The following is a 16,399-nucleotide window of genomic DNA, read 5'->3' as shown; positions in this document are numbered from 1 at the left end:
TATTACTTAAGGCTAATACAAAAAAAGGGATTTTTAGAAATGTTGGCCAAGTGAAAAGTATGAAAATGAAAAATCTGAGCATGTACAATACTCAATACTTGGTTGGAGCTCCTTTTGCCTCAATTACTGCGTTAATGCGGCGTGGCATGGAGTCGATGAGTTTCTGGCACTGCTCAGGTGTTATGAGAGCCCAGGTTGCTCTGATAGTGGCCTTCAACTCTTCTGCGTTTTTGGGTCTGGCATTCTGCATCTTCCTTTTCACAATACCCCACAGATTTTCTATGGGGCTAAGGTCAGGGGAGTTGGCGGGCCAATTTAGAAGAGAAATACCATGGTCCGTAAACCAGGCACGGGTAGATTTTGCGCTGTGTGCAGGCGCCAAGTCCTGTTGGAACTTGAAATCTCCATCTCCATAGAGCAGGTCAGCAGCAGGAAGCATGAAGTGCTCTAAAACTTGCTGGTAGACGGCTGCGTTGACCCTGGATCTCAGGAAACAGAGTGGACCGACACCAGCAGATGACATGGCACCCCAAACCATCACCCAACCATGCAAATTTTGCATTTCCTTTGGAAATCGAGGTCCCAGAGTCTGGAGGAAGACAGGAGAGGCACAGGATCCACGTTGCCTGAAGTCTAGTGTAAAGTTTCCACCATCAGTGATGGTTTGGGGTGCCATGTCATCTGCTGGTGTCGGTCCACTCTGTTTCCTGAGATCCAGGGTCAACGCAGCCGTCTACCAGCAAGTTTTAGAGCACTTCATGCTTCCTTCGTGTGCAATGAATAAATATAATGTACAAGTTACACCTTTTGAATGCAATTACTGAAATAAATCAAGTTTTTCAAAATATTCTAATTTACTGGCTTTTACCTGTATAGCCCTAAATCACAAGTGTCTCAAAGGGCTGCACAAGCCACAACGACATCAGAAGGGCAAGGAAAAACTCACCCCAGTGGGACGTCGATGTGAATGACTATGAGAAACCTTGGAGAGGACCGCATGTATGGGTAACCCCCCCCCCCTCTAGGGGAGACCGAAAGCAATGGATGTCGGGTCTATGTCTAGCATTAAAAGATTACCGTATTTTCCGCACCATAAGGCGCCCTGGGTTATAAGCCGCGCCTTCAATGAACGGCACATTTCAAAACTTTGTCCACCTATAAGCCGCCCCGTGTTATAAGCCGCATCTAACTGCGCTAAAGGGAATGTCAAAAAAACAGTCAGATAGGTTAGTCAAACTTTAATAATATATTAAAAACCAGCGTGATGTGGGCGCGCATGGAGTCGTATATCAACATGGACGGAGCTGCGTGAAAAAAGCCACCCGGGCTCTTCGCGTAAACTTACCTTAACCACTCGCTCATCTTTTCTTCATCCATCCATCCCTTCGAGTTAGCTTTTATGATGACGCCGGCTGGAAAGGTCTCTTTTGGCAAGGTCTTCCTTTTGAATATCACCATGGGTGGAAGTTTCTGGCCATTAGCATGGCAAGCTAGAACCACAGTGAAGGATGACTTCTCATTCCCTGTGGTGCGAATATTTACCGTACGTGCTCCCGTTGTATCCACAGTGCGGTTCACAGGAATATCAAAAGTCAGTGGAACCTCGTCCATGTTGATAATGTTCTCTGGCCGGATCTTTTTTTCAGCTATCTTGTTTTTACAATATTCACGGAAAGTAGCCAGCTTTTCTTGAAAGTCTTTAGGCAGTTGCTGTGAAATAGTAGTCCGTGTGCGGATGGAGAGATTGCGTCTTTTCATGAACCGGAAACCTGTCGCTTAGTAGGAGCCATTTTGTGGTCTTTACAGATGTAAACACACAAAGGAAATGAAACGTAATATCCGCGCGCTTCTTCTTCTTCTACGCGGGCGGGTGGTTGCTTACAGTAGAAGAAGAAGCGCTTCCTGTTCTATGGGGGCGGGTGCTTACCTTGGCGGTTGCTTGCGTAGAAGAAGAAGCACTTCCTCTTCTACGGGGAAAAAAGATGGCGGCTGTTTACCGTAGTTGCGAGACCGAAACTTTATGAAAATGAATCTTAATATTAATCCATATATAAAGCGCACCGGGTTATAAGCCGCACTGTCAGCTTTTGAGTAAATTTGTGGTTTTTAGGTGCGGCTAATAGTGCGGAAAATACGGTACAGTTGGTACAAAATGCGGCTGCTAGACTTTTGACAAGAACAAGAAAGTTTGATCATATTACGCCTATACTGGCTCACCTGCACTGGCTTCCTGTGCACTTAAGATGTGACTTTAAGGTTTTACTACTTACGTATAAAATACTACACGGTCTAGCTCCGTCCTATCTTGTCGATTGCATTGTACCATATGTCCCGGCAAGAAATCTGCCTTCAAAGAACTCCGGCTTATTAGTGATTCCCAGAGCCCAAAAAAAGTCTGCGGGCTATAGAGCGTTTTCTATTCGGGCTCCAGTACTATGGAATGTCCTCCCGGTAACAATTAGAGATGCTACCTCAGTAGAAGCATTTAAGTCCCATCTTAAAACTCATTTGTATACTCTAGCCTTTAAATAGACCCCCCTTTTAGACCAGTTGATCTGCCGTTTCTTTTCTTTTCTCCTCTGCTCCCCTCTTCCTTGTGGAGGGGGGGGGGGGGGCACAGGTCCGGTGGCCATGGATGAAGTGCTGGCTGTCCAGAGTCGGGACCCGGGGTGGACCACTCGCCTGTGCATTGGCTGGGAACATCTCTGCGCTGCTGACCCGTCTCCGCTCGGGATGGTGTCCTGCTGGCCCCACTATGGACTGGACTCTTACTATTATGTTGGATCCACTATGGACTGGACTCTCACAATATTATGTTAGACCCACTCGACATCCATTGCTTTCGGTCTCCCCTAGAGGGGGGGGTTACCCACATATGCGGTCCTCTCCAAGGTTTCTCATAGTCATTCACATCGACGTCCCACTGGGGTGAGTTTTTCCTTGCCCTTATGTGGGCTTTGTACCGAGTATGTCGTTGTGGCTTGTGCAGCCCTTTGAGACACTTGTGATTTAGGGCTATATAAATAAACATTGATTGATTGATTGATTGATCTGACATAATATTGTGAAAGTCCAGTCCATAGTGGATCCAACATAATAGTGAGAGTCCAGTCCATAGTGGATCTAACATAATAGTGTGAGAGTCCAGTCCATAGTGGATCCAACATATCAACGAAGGTCCAGTCCATAGTGGATCCAACATAATAGTGAGAGTCCAGTCCATAGTGGGGCCAGCAGAACACCATCCCGAGCGGAGACGGGTCAGCAGCGCAGAGATGTCCCCAACCGATGCACAGGCGAGCGGTCCAACCCGGGGTCCCGACTGTGGACAGCCAGCACTTCATCCATGGCCACCGGACCTGTGTAACTCCCCCTCCACAAGGGAGAGGGGGGCAGAGGAGAAAAGAAAAGAAACGGCAGATCAACTGGTCTAAAAGGGGGGTCTATTTAAAGGCTAGAGTATACAAATGAGTTTTAAGATGAGACTTATCATATTTTTCGTGACTATAAGTCGCAGTTTTTTTCATAGTTTGGCCGACTTATACTCAGGAGCGACTTATGTGTGAAATGATTAACACATTAGCGTAAAATATCAAACAATATTATTGATGTCATTCACGTAAGAGACTAGACGTATAAGATTTCATGGGATTTAGCGATTAGGAGTGACAGATTGTTTGGTAAACGTATAGCATGTTCTATATGTTATAGTTATTTGAATGACTCTTACCATAATATGTTACGTTAACATACCAGTTGGTTATTTATGCCTCATATAACGTACACTTATTCAGCCTGATTTATTTTAAATTGCCTTTCAAATGTCTATTCTTGCTGTTGGCTTTTATCAAATACATTTCCCCCAAAAATGCGACTTATATATGTTTTTTTCCTTCTTTATTATGCATTTTCGGCAGGTGCGTCTTATACTCCGGTGCGACTTATACTCCGAAAAATACGGTAAATGCTTCTACTGAGGTAGCATCTCTAACTGTTACCGGGAGAGCATTGCATAGTACTGGAGCCCGAATAGAAAACGCTCTATAGCCCCCAGACTTTTTTTTGGGGGGCTCTGAGAATCACTAATCACCAGCTTGGTTTGTTTGCCACCAATGCATAAACACAATGTCCGTGTCTCACCGGCAACCTTGTGGTTTCTCCCCCCAGAGGGCTTGAAGGACTACTTCTGCAAATTTGGCGAGGTGAAGGAGTGCCTGGTGATGCGAGATCCCATCACCAAGAGGTCGAGGTAAGCGGGAGGCGTGTGCGCCCCGCCGTCCAATCACGACGTCCGACCCCTCTCTCCAGTCTTGATTTTTTTTTTTTTAAATACCCAATGATTGTCTCTCCCAGGGGGTTCGGGTTTGTCACGTACGCGGACCAGGCCGGCGTGGAGAAAGTTTTAGCCCAAAACAGACACGAGCTGGACTCAAAAACGGTGAGTGGAACTTTACCCCCCCCCCCCTTACTCACCGTATGGCTTGTAAAGTTGAGTCCATTTTGGAGCAACATTTTCCCTCCTCCTCTTCTCTCTCCGTGCTCATTTCCCCCTCCAAATCCTGGTTCAGGGCGCCCGACATGAAAGCGTTCATTCTTGGGCTTCATTGCCATGGTTACCTGGTGGGGACCTGAATGAGGTCGGAGCCCCCCCTGCTAAATGGCTCACATGGTTTATGCAGAGGGTTCGCAACTTTTTCTTTGGTTGTTTCCTTGTGGTCCTCTAATAGGGGTGGGGGGGGGAACATCTGGCTCTGAATGTTAGGAGGGACGCTGTGTGAGGCCCCTGAATGCCCCTTAGTCCAATTTGGATGTGTGTGGACTTAATGACTCTGCTTGTGTAATTTCCCCTCCTACACCAACATGTGGGCGCACAGGACAGGAATGTGTCACACAACTACATGTATGATGCCGTGACACTCCTATTTCAATCGAGGGCCCCGTTTACACTGCACAGTGCACACCAAATGAGATTGTTTTGCCCGCAAGTGACAGATTGGATTCTAAACGCTCTAAAGTGCTTCAAATCTGATCTTTTTGCATCAGGAGGTAGTCCGAATATTTTCAATTGTGACTTCGGTGTGAATAGAAACGCAACTTTTTTTGTCAGTTTTGGGCGAACTACGTCATTCGCGTGGATACGTCATCACAACATCGGTGAGCAAAGTATTTTTTTCGGCGACCCAATTTTTTTAGGTGTATCACTAGTCCAGGGGTCGGCAACCCAATACGTTGAAAGAGCCATATTGGACCATAAATACAAAAAATTAAGCTGTCTGGAGCCGAAAAAAATGAAAAGCTGTACCGTATTTTCCGCACTATTAGCCGCACCTAAAAACCACAAATTTACTCAAAAGCTGACAGTGCGGCTTTTAACCCGGTGCGCTTTATATATGGATAAATATTAAGATTCATTTTCATAAAGTTTCGGTCTCGCAACTTCGGTAAACAGCCGCCATCTTTTTTACCGGTAGAACAGGAAGCGCTTCTTCTTCTATGCAAGCAACCGCCAAGGTAAGCACCCGCCCCCATAGAACAGGAAGCGCTTCTTCTTCTACTGTAAGCAACCACCCGCCCGCGTAGAAGAAGAAAAAGCGCGCGGATATCACCGTACGTTTCATTTCCTTTGTGTGTTTACATCTGTAAAGACCACAAAATGGCTCCTACAAAGCGACAAGGATCCGGTTCATGAAAAGACGCAATCTCTCCATCCGCACACGGATTACTACCGTATTTCACAGCAACTGATATTCCTGTGAACCGCACTGTGGAACGGGAGCACGTACGGTGAATATTCGCACCACAGGGAATGAGAAGTCATCCTTCACTGTGGTTCTAGCTTGCCATGCTAATGGCCAGAAACTTCCACCCATGGTGATATTCAAAAGGAAGACCTTGCCAAAAGAGACCTTTCCAGCCGGCGTCATCATAAAAGCTAACTCGAAGGGATGGATGAAGAAAAGATGAGCGAGTGGTTAAGGTAAGTTTAAGTTTACGCGAAGAGGCCGGGTGGCTTTTTTCACGCAGCTCTGTCCATGTTGATATACGTATGTTTGTGATTGCACATTTGCGTACATTTTGGGAGTGAACAGAGTTGTTAGAACGCTGGTTTTTAATATATTATTAAAGTTTGACTGACCTATCTGACTGTTTTTTTGACATTCCTTTAGCGCAGTTAGATGCGGCTTACAACACCGGGCGGCTTATAGGTGGACAAAGTTTTGAAATATGCCGTTCATTGAAGGCGCGGCTTTTAACCCAGGGCGCCTTATGGTGCGGAAAATACGGTATATAAGTCTTATAATGAAGACAACACATGACGTAAGTGTCTACATTAGCTATATTACCCTACTATCAAAATGACTATGTGTCGCAGGCTGAAGCAAATCTTTGTTGACAGAAATGTTGAAATGTAATATTTATTCTACACATTTTTACAACATTAGTAAATCAGAAGCTACTCAGAAGGTGAGATAACTCCTGGAAATGACAGGCTTTTAATGGCCAAAGGTATAGATGTGTGTGTCTACCGTATTTTCCGCACCATAAGGCGCCCTGGGTTATAAGCCGCGCCTTCAATGAACGGCATATTTCAAAACTTTGTCCACCTATAAGCCGCCCCGTGTTGTAAGCCGCATCTAACTGCGCTAAAGGAATGTCAAAAAAACAGTCAAATAGGTCAGTCAAACTTTAATAATATATTAAAAACCAGCGTGATGTGGGCGCGCATGGAATCGTATATCAACATGGACGAAGCTGCGTGAAAAAAGCCACCCGGCCTCTTCGCGTAAACTTAAACTTACCTTAACCACTCGCTCATCTTTTCTTCATCCATCCCTTCGAGTTAGCTTTTATGATGACGCCGGCTGGAAAGGTCTCTTTTGGCAAGGTCTTCCTTTTGAATATCACCATGGGTGGAAGTTTCTGGCCATTAGCATGGCAAGCTAGAACCACAGTGAAGGATGACTTCTCATTCCCTGTGGTGCGAATATTCACCGTACGTGCTCCCGTTGTATCCACAGTGCGGTTCACAGGAATATCAGTTGCTGTGAAATAGTAATCCGTGTGCGGATGGAGAGATTGCGTCTTTTCATGAACCGGATCCCTGTCGTTTAGTAGGAGCCATTTTGTGGTCTTTACAGATGTAAACACACAAAGGAAATGAAACGTACGGTAATATCCGCGCGCTTTTTCTTCTTCTACGCGGGCGGGTGGTTGCTTACAGTAGAAGAAGAAGCGCTTCCTGTTCTATGGGGGCGGGTGCTTACCTTGGCGGTTGCTTGCGTAGAAGAAGAAGCGCTTCCTGTTCTACCGGGAAAAAAGATGGCGGCTGTTTACCGTAGTTACGAGACCGAAACTTTATGAAAATGAATCTTAATATTTATCCATATATAAAGCGCACCGGGTTATAAGGCGCACTGTCAGCTTTTGAGAAAATTTGTGGTTTTTAGGTGCGCCTTATAGTGCGGAAAATACGGTATGTGTCGCAGGCTGAAGCAAATCTTTGTTGACAGAAATGTTGAAATGTAATATTTATTCTACACATTTTTAAAACATTAGTAAATCAGAAGCTACTCAGAAGGTGATATAACTCCTAGAAATGACAGGCTTTTAATGGCCAAAGGTATAGATGTGTGTGTCCAAGTTAAAAGAAACGGCAGGTTGTCTTCTTCTAGTGGATTTATTACAATCTTTGGCAAGCTAGGTAATGTTTGCTGTGGTCTGGAACAACATGGCACACAAACAACTATCAAAAATGCAGCCAATATTCCATACAGATAATGTGTCATGAGACATGCAAATATAAATTATATACAAAGAGGATAAAAGTAAAGGATATTAAATGTGCTCAAATATACCTACAAATGAGGCATAATGATGCAATATGTGCATATAGCTAGCCTAAATAGCATGTTAGCATTGATTAGCTTGCAGTCATGCACTGACCAAATATGCCTGATTAGCACTCCAACAAGTCAATAACATCAACATACCGCACCTTTGTGCATTCCCGCACAGTATAAAACTTTTGGTGGACAAAATGAGACAAAGGAGGAGTGGAATATTTTACATGTAAACAAACTGTTGCGTCACAGTCCACACTATGGTGAGTTCAAGAACCGCTGAAATTAGTAGGACAAAACATCGTTCACCAAATACTTTCATCATTGAAGCATACACACAAACACATACCTGCCAACTACTACGGTTTTCCCGTAATTAGTACGGTTTTCATCAACCTATTCCGGGTTACGGTTGCAGTGATAAAAAATACGGTTATTCATTAATTTATCGTGTAACAACAATTACAATCGACACTGCTTCCCGTAACTTCCTATCGAGCCATTCCGAATACCATGCGCGAGGCTATTTATAGCACCGCTGCCAAGCACGAGGCACCTGTTGCCATTGTTTCCAAACGAGCGAACGATCATGGAATCAGCCGGAGAAAAATCGCAAACGAGTCTTAAACCGAAAAGAAAACTGCAGTCATTCCGTGAAGAATATTCAAAAGCCTATCCGGGAATAATTATCCGTTCCAAAAAGGGTGAAAACTACGCGAATTGCACCTTGTGCAGACAAGATTTTTCGATCGGACACGGAGGAATTAGCGATGTAAAAGACCACGTTGGGACAAAAAAACACAAGTCTAATGCCGTTGCTAGCGATACAAGTGGAAAACTTTCAACGTTTTTCGGATTTTAGCCACAAAAAGGTAATGACACCAATGTTATCTATTGGAATTGTTTAGTACTGTTATACTGTTAAAAGTGTTTATACTATTTATGCTTTCAAGTCCAAGTTGAAGAAATCTTGTTAAATGTTGACAGCATAACTACCAAAATACAGAAGTATGTCCTTAATATTTTTGCAGTGCTATTTCTGTTGAAAAGTTCAAATGATTACATTAGAGATGTGATGTGCCACTTTTCAAGTGTCTGATGGCTTCAATTAATTTTCATTCATTTTTCATATTTTGAATTCTTTTGAAAGGCTTAGAAAAAAACTACATTTGAATTGTAATTCCATGCTATTGACAGGACTATTAATTTTAATGAAGTTAGCTTACCATGTTTACAGTATGATAATTGTGATAGAAATGTGAATTTTAGGCACAGAATATTTTTTACAATTGAACAAGGCAGTAGATTATACAAGCTTGGACAGAAAGTTAATAATGACACCAATTTTTTTTTTAATGGAATTGTTTAGTACTGTTTTACCATTTGTTTACTGTAAAAAGTGTTTACCGTATACTGTTTATACTTTCAATTAACAAATTGAAGTCTTGTGAAAGGTTGACAGGATAACTGGCATTAACTGTCAAAATAATTTCAAACTATTGAAGTTAGCTTACAGAATAAACATGTCAATCAACCCATATGATTTTTGCTGTAATATTTTTGTTTTGAAAAGTCACTGTGACTGATAGAAAAGTGATGGTTTTAGCAACATTTTAACCTGTCTGAATGCAATCAATCATTTTGCGGGGGGCGAAGCCTGAACCCCCCACCAGGACTTTGTCCTGGACCTACCGGGGCCTGCGGCCCCTGGACCCTGGCTACTAGGTTTTTCTGATTTCAAAAGTTGGCAGGTATGCTATAACATATCCATTCAGACATTATATTACTTTATTTTTACGTAAAAAGCACTGATTTTTAAAGTGTGGCCACTTTTAATTTGTAGTACCGTATTTTCCGCACCATAAGGCGCCCTGGGTTATAAGCCGCGCCTTCAATGAACGGCATATTTCAAAACTTTGTCCACCTATAAGCCGCCCCGTGTTATAAGCCGCATCTAACTGCGCTAAAGGGAATGTCAAAAAAACAGTCAGATAGGTCAGTCAAACTTTAATAATATATTAAAAACCAGCGTTCTAACAACTCTGTTCACTCCCAAAATGTACGCAAATGTGCAATCAATAAGCATCAATAACTTAATGTTGCTCGAACGTTAATGTCACAACACACAAAATAAACATAACGCTCACTTTCTGAAGTTATTCTTCATTCATAAATCCCTCGAATTCTTCTGCTTCGGTGTCCGAATTAAAAAGTTGGGCGAATACGGGATCCAAAATGGCCGGCTCCGTCTCGTCGAAGTCATTGCCTTCCGGAAAGCTCGGACCACAGTTGTGACCGAAATAATCGCCCAGGCATTTACGATCCACTGGCAGATGTTGGCGTATGTCGTCCGGCGCTGTCTCCCTGTCTTAGTGAAGGTGTGTTCGCCTTCGGTCATCCATTGTTCCCACGCCGTTCGCAGTCGTGCTTTAAATGCCCTGTTGACACCAATATCGAGCGGTTGGAGTTCTTTGGTTAAATATTGCCTTAAGTTTAAATTCTGTCTTATACGCGTGTCGCTTAGTAGGAGCCATTTTGTGGTCTTTACAGATGTAAACACACAAATGAAATGAAACGCAATATCCGGGGGCTTCTTCTTCTATGGGGGCGGGTGGTTGCTTACAGTAGAAGAAGAAGCGCTTCCTCTTCTATGGGGGCGGGTGCTTACCTTGGCGGTTGCTTACCATAGAAGAAGAAGCGCTTCCTCTTCTATGGGGGAAAAAAGATGGCGGCTGTTTACCGTAGTTGCGAGACCGAAACTTTATGAAAATAAATATTTATATTAATCCATATATAAGGCGCACCGGGTTATAAGCCGCACTGTCAGCTTTTGTGAAAATTTGTGGTTTTTAGGTGCGGCTTATAGTGCGGAAAATACGGTAGTAGTGGCGACTTCCTTGTTCATTAATGGAATCCGGTCAACTTCCATTGTTTTTACTTTATCGAATCGCTCATGCAAGTGACGTCGAGGCCACATGTGAAGTCCGGTAAAGATCACATTTTACTCGCTGTGCAAACCGTCGGCTGGAAAAATCAGATTTGGCGAAAATTAGATTTGGGCCACTTTGGCCTGCAGTGTAAACGTAGTCTATGTAGTTGTTGTCAGCTTCTGGCCTTTTCTAACCACATGTGCAAACACACGGAACAACAGGATGGTTTAAGAGTGAAAACGAGTGCCACACCACGGGCCCAGGTTGGAGAAAGGTGGTGTTGGTTAGTTGTTGGAGCAAGCCTGTTGCCGGGGGTGACGCCAGCCACTAGAGACAGTCCTCTAAGTACACAGCCTGTTGGGATTTATGTCTCCATAACAACTTCTCAGCTCGTTTGCATTTTAGACACTTGTGTATGTGTTTAGCTGTGCTGTGGAAACACACACACACACACACACACACACACACACGCACACACAATCTTTACGCATCTGGCTAGAGTTTTGTTGTGTCTGATGTCGAGATGTTTTTTGAAATAGTAGAAACCATATTTAAATTGAACTGCAAAGTTGCCTTTGTCGGTGGGGGGGTGCTCTGTTGGGAATTGTTCCTCGAGTCAGTTGTTAGGATCTTTTCTGCTTGAAAACTGTTTCTAGGCAATTGTAAACTATTATTTTGAAAGTCATGTTAGTCTTTTAGAGCCGGGCCAAGATGGTACGCGTGTGATGTGTTTGCTGGTTTGGAGGAAGCAGATTTTGAAAGCGTAGTAGCCTGACAAGCCCCTGATACGGTTAGGACTTGTCCTATTATAAATCGGAATATCAGGCAAAACAATACTAACATTGGTGACATATACAAGCTGAATTTGTAGAGCGGAACATGTGCTGTTTATCCAACCACACAATTAGACGATTAATAGTGTTTCATTTCATTTGCATTTTTAGGGCCCGCATGGCCCATTGTAAAAGGAATCCCGAAGGGAGTCCTTTTACAATGGGACAGAGGACCCTATTGTTTTTTTATTCTTCCGCAACTTTGCGCTGTAATTTGACCCCCTTAACATACTTCAAAACTCAGCAAATTTTACACACACATCAGTATAGTACGGCAAAACTTTTTATCAAAAAAACCAAACCTCAAAACTCAAAATTGCGCTCTAGCGCCCCCTACGAAAAAAAAAACTAGACTGCCTGTAACTCCCACTAGGAAGGTCGGAGAGACATGAAACAAAATCCTTTATGTAGGTGTGACTTAGACCTAGATTTCATAATAGTATATTCTCGGGCCAAAATCAACAGGAAGTTGGCAATTCCCCCTTCAAGACAAAAAAGTACTAAAAACAGTCACTTTTGCCTCTTTGAGCTGTAATTTGACCCCCTTAACATGCTTCAAAACTCACCAAACTGAACACACACATCAGGACTGGCTAAAATTGTGATTTAATGAAAAAACCTAAACCCAAATCTCAAAATTGTGCTCTACCGCAATTTTTTAATAAAACGCAGAAAAAAACTGCTCCTCGGAAGAAAAAAATGACGAAACTGCCTGTAACTCCCACTGGGAAAGTCAGAGAGACATGAAACAAAAACCTCTATGTAGGTCTCACTTAGACCTACTTTTCATAGATTGACAACCCTCAGCAAAAATCAACAGGAAGTTTGCAATTTCCCCTTCAAAACAAAATGTTTTGATAAACCGGTCACTTCTCTTCAAACATTATCTCCTCTGAGCGCGTTTGTCGTTTCAGCTTCAAACTAACACAGGAGAGAGATTGAACCCTTCCACATAAAAGTTATCGAAATAATTTTTATAACTGCTCCGGTTTTGATTTTATGAGCCTTCAAAGAACCGCTGCGCTGATGCTGCTGCGCTGCTGTTTTCTCAAGATGGCTGCTTAAAAGCAGGAAGCACCAGCGTGCCCACACAATGCAGACAAGGTAGGTACACTAGACAAAAGTATTGGGACACTTCGGACTAAAAGTAGACAAAAGTATTGGGACATTTAGGCCGAAAACTGGACAAAAGTATTGGGATACTTGGGACTAAAACTTGACGAAAGTATTGGGACACTTGGGACTAAAACTTGACAAAAGTATTGGGACACTTAGGACTAGCACCTGCCAAATACGCGGGCCCGACCAACGCTGCTTGCAGCTTTAATTATTGTTTATGTTTTATGAAATTTCAACATTTTCAAAAGATATGCAATCAAAGCATAGTTTTCGTCTGTTTCCCAGGAGGGTATTGTAAAATGAAACAACTATGTTAACTGTTAGCTGTTACGGTACAGTTCCTTGTTTATACACAGACATTTTAACAGCATTCGATTATTTGAGTAATTTATTGATTAGATTGTTAGAATAATCGAGTTATCGGATTAAACTAAATATTAGAGATGTCCAATAATGGCTTTTTTGCCGATATTGTCCAACTCTTAATTACCGATTCCGATATCAACCGATACCGATAAATACAGTCGTTGAATTAACACATTATTTTGCCTAATTCTGTTGTGATGCCCCGCTGGATGCATTAAACAATGTAACAAGGTTTTCCAAAATAAATCAACTCAAGTTATGGAAAAAATGCCAACATGGCACTGCCATATTAATTATTGAAGTCACAAAGTGCATTATTTGTTTTAACATGCCTCAAAACGGCAGCTTGGAATTTGGGACATGCTCTCCCTGAGAGAGCATGAGGAGGTTGAGGTGGGCAGGGTTAAGGGGGTAGCGGGGGGGTGTATATTGTAGCGTCCCGGAAGAGTTAGTGCTGCAAGGGGTTCTGGGTATCCGTTCTGTTGTGTTTATGTTGTGTTACGGTGCGGATGTTCTCCCGAAATGCGTTTGTCATTCTTGTTTGGTGTGGGTTCACAGTGTGGCGCATATTTGTAACAGTGTTAAAGTTGTTTATGTGGCCACCCTCAGTGTGACCTGTATGGCTGTTGACCAAGTATGCCTTGCATTCACTTGTGTGTGTGAAAAGTCGTAGGTATTACCGTATTTTTCATAGTTTGGCCAGGCTCCAGTGTGACTTATATATGTTTTATTATTCATTTTCGGCAGGTGCGACTTATACTCCGAAAAATACGGTATATGTGATTGGGCCGGCACGCAAAGGCAGTGCCTGTAAGGTTTATTGGCGCTCTGTACTTCTCCCTACGGCCGTGTACCACTCCGTACAGCGGCATTTTAAAATGTCACACGTTTTACTTTTTGAAACCGATACCGATAATTTCCGATATTACATTTTAAAGCATTTATCGGCCGATAATATCGGCAGTCCGATATTATCGGACATCTCTACTAAATATGCATATTTTAAGAAAGATACTGTGGTTGAAATAAATATTTTTTCTGCCTGTAAACCTTCATTCTATTTTCTAACAAATGTGCATCATGCTCATTGATATTGTACTTTTGACATAAATAATCCCATACCTGCCAACTACTCCGGTTTTCCCGTAATTAGTACGGTTTTCATCAACCTATTCCGGGTTACGGTTGCAGTGATAAAAAATACGGTTTTTCATTAATTACATTTTTTTTTTTTAAACTTTAATTCACGAAATCGCGTAACAACAATGACAATCGACACTGCTTCCCGTAACTTCCTATCGAGCCATTCCGAATGCCATGCGGGAGGCTATTTATAGCACCGCTGCCAAGCACGAGGCACCAGTTGCCATTGTTTCCAAACGAGCGAACGATCATGGAATCAGCCGGAGAAAAATCGCAAACGAGTCTTAAACCGAAAAGAAAACTGCAGTCATTCCGTGAAGAATATTCAAAAGCCTATCCGGGAATAATTATCCGTTCCAAAAAGGGTGAAAACTACGCGAATTGCACCTTGTGCAGACAAGATTTTTCGATCGGACACGGAGGAATTAGCGATGTAAAAGACCACGTTGGGACAAAAGAACACAAGTCTAATGCCGTTGCTAAATTTGGATTTTAGCCACAAAAAGGTAATGACACCAATGTTATCTATTGGAATTGTTTAGTACTGTTATACTGTTAAAAGTGTTTATACTATTTATGCTTTCAAGTCCAAGTTGAAGAAATCTTGTTAAATGTTGACAGCATAACTACCAAAATACAGAAGTATGTCCTTAATATTTTTGCAGTGCTATTTCTGTTGAAAAGTTCAAATGATTACATTAGAGATGTGATGTGCCACTTTTCAAGTGTCTGATGGCTTAAATTAATTTGCATTAATTTTTCATATTTTGAATTCTTTTGAAAGGCTTACAAAAAAACTACATTTGAATTGTAATTCCATGCTATTGACAGGACTATTAATTTTAATGAAGTTAGCTTACCATGTTTACAGTATGATAATTGTGATAGAAATGTGAATTTTAGGCACAGAATATTTTTTACAATTGAACAAGGCAGTAGATTATACAAGCTTGGACAGAAAGTTAATAATGACACCAATTTTTTTTTTAATGGAATTGTTTAGTACTGTTTTACCATTTGTTTACTGTAAAAAGTGTTTATACTGTTTATACTTTCAATTAACAAATTGAAGTCTTGTGAAAGGTTGACAGGATAACTGGCATTAACTGTCAAAATAATTTCAAACTATTGAAGTTAGCTTACAGAATAAACATGTCAATCAACCCATATGATTTTTGCTGTAATATTTTTGTTTTGAAAAGTCACTGTGACTGATAGAAAAGTGATGGTTTTAGCAACATTTTAACCTGTCTGAATGCAATCAATCATTTTGCGTCGGGGGGCGAAGCCTGAACCCCCCACCAGGACTTTGTCCTGGACCTACCGGGGCCTGCGGCCCCTGGACCCTGGCTACTAGGTTTTTCTGATTTCAAAAGTTGGCAGGTATGTACCGTATTTTCCGCACCATAAGCCGCCCTGGGTTATAAGCCGCGCCTTCAATGAACGGCATATTTCAAAACTTTGTCCACCTATAAGCCGCCCCGTGTTATAAGCCGCATCTAACTGCGCTAAAGGAATGTCAAAAAAACAGTCAGATAGGTCAGTCAAACTTTAATAATATATTAAAAACCAGCGTGATGTGGGCGCGCATGGAGTCGTATATCAACATGGACGGAGCTGCGGGAAAAAAGCCACCCGGCGTCTTCGCGTAAACTTACCTTAACCACTCGCTCATCTTTTCTTCATCCATCCATCCCTTCGAGTTAGCTTTTATGATGACGCCGGCTGGAAAGGTCTCTTTTGGCAAGGTCTTCCTTTTGAATATCACCATGGGTGGAAGTTTCTGGCCATTAGCATGGCAAGCTAGAACCACAGTGAAGGATGACTTCTCATTCCCTGTGGTGCGAATATTCACCGTACGTGCTCCCGTTGTATCCACAGTGCGGTTCACAGGAATATCAAAAGTCAGTGGAACCTCGTCCATGTTGATAATGTTCTCTGGCCGGATCTTTTTTTCAGCTATCTTGTTTTTACAATATGCACGGAAAGTAGCCAGCTTTTCTTGAAAGTCTTTAGGCAGTTGCTGTGAAATAGTAGTCCGTGTGCGGATGGAGAGATTGCGTCTTTTCATGAACCGGAAACCTGTCGCTTAGTAGGAGCCATTTTGTGGTCTTTACAGATGTAAACACACAAAGGAAATGAAACGTAATATCCGCGCGCTTCTTCT

General features: G+C 42.4%; 1 protein-coding gene across 1 annotated transcript in view; it reads left to right on the top strand.

Annotated features, from left to right (window-relative positions):
* LOC133578065 (RNA-binding protein Musashi homolog 1-like) overlaps window positions 1-16,399 on the top strand; it is a 119,796-nt gene that overhangs the window by 1,268 nt on the left and 102,129 nt on the right. Inside the window, exons 3-4 of the mRNA XM_061932216.2 lie at window positions 4,168-4,249; window positions 4,354-4,438. Of these exons, the coding sequence (XP_061788200.1) occupies window positions 4,168-4,249; window positions 4,354-4,438 (167 nt within the window). The remainder of the gene's footprint in view (window positions 1-4,167; window positions 4,250-4,353; window positions 4,439-16,399) is intronic.

Source organism: Nerophis lumbriciformis, linkage group LG38 (assembly GCF_033978685.3).
Source record: "Nerophis lumbriciformis linkage group LG38, RoL_Nlum_v2.1, whole genome shotgun sequence".
Classification (NCBI taxonomy): Eukaryota; Metazoa; Chordata; class Actinopteri; order Syngnathiformes; family Syngnathidae; genus Nerophis; species Nerophis lumbriciformis.
The sequence above is the reverse complement of the archived record's forward strand: the minus strand, read 5'-3'. Positions and strand labels throughout refer to the sequence as shown.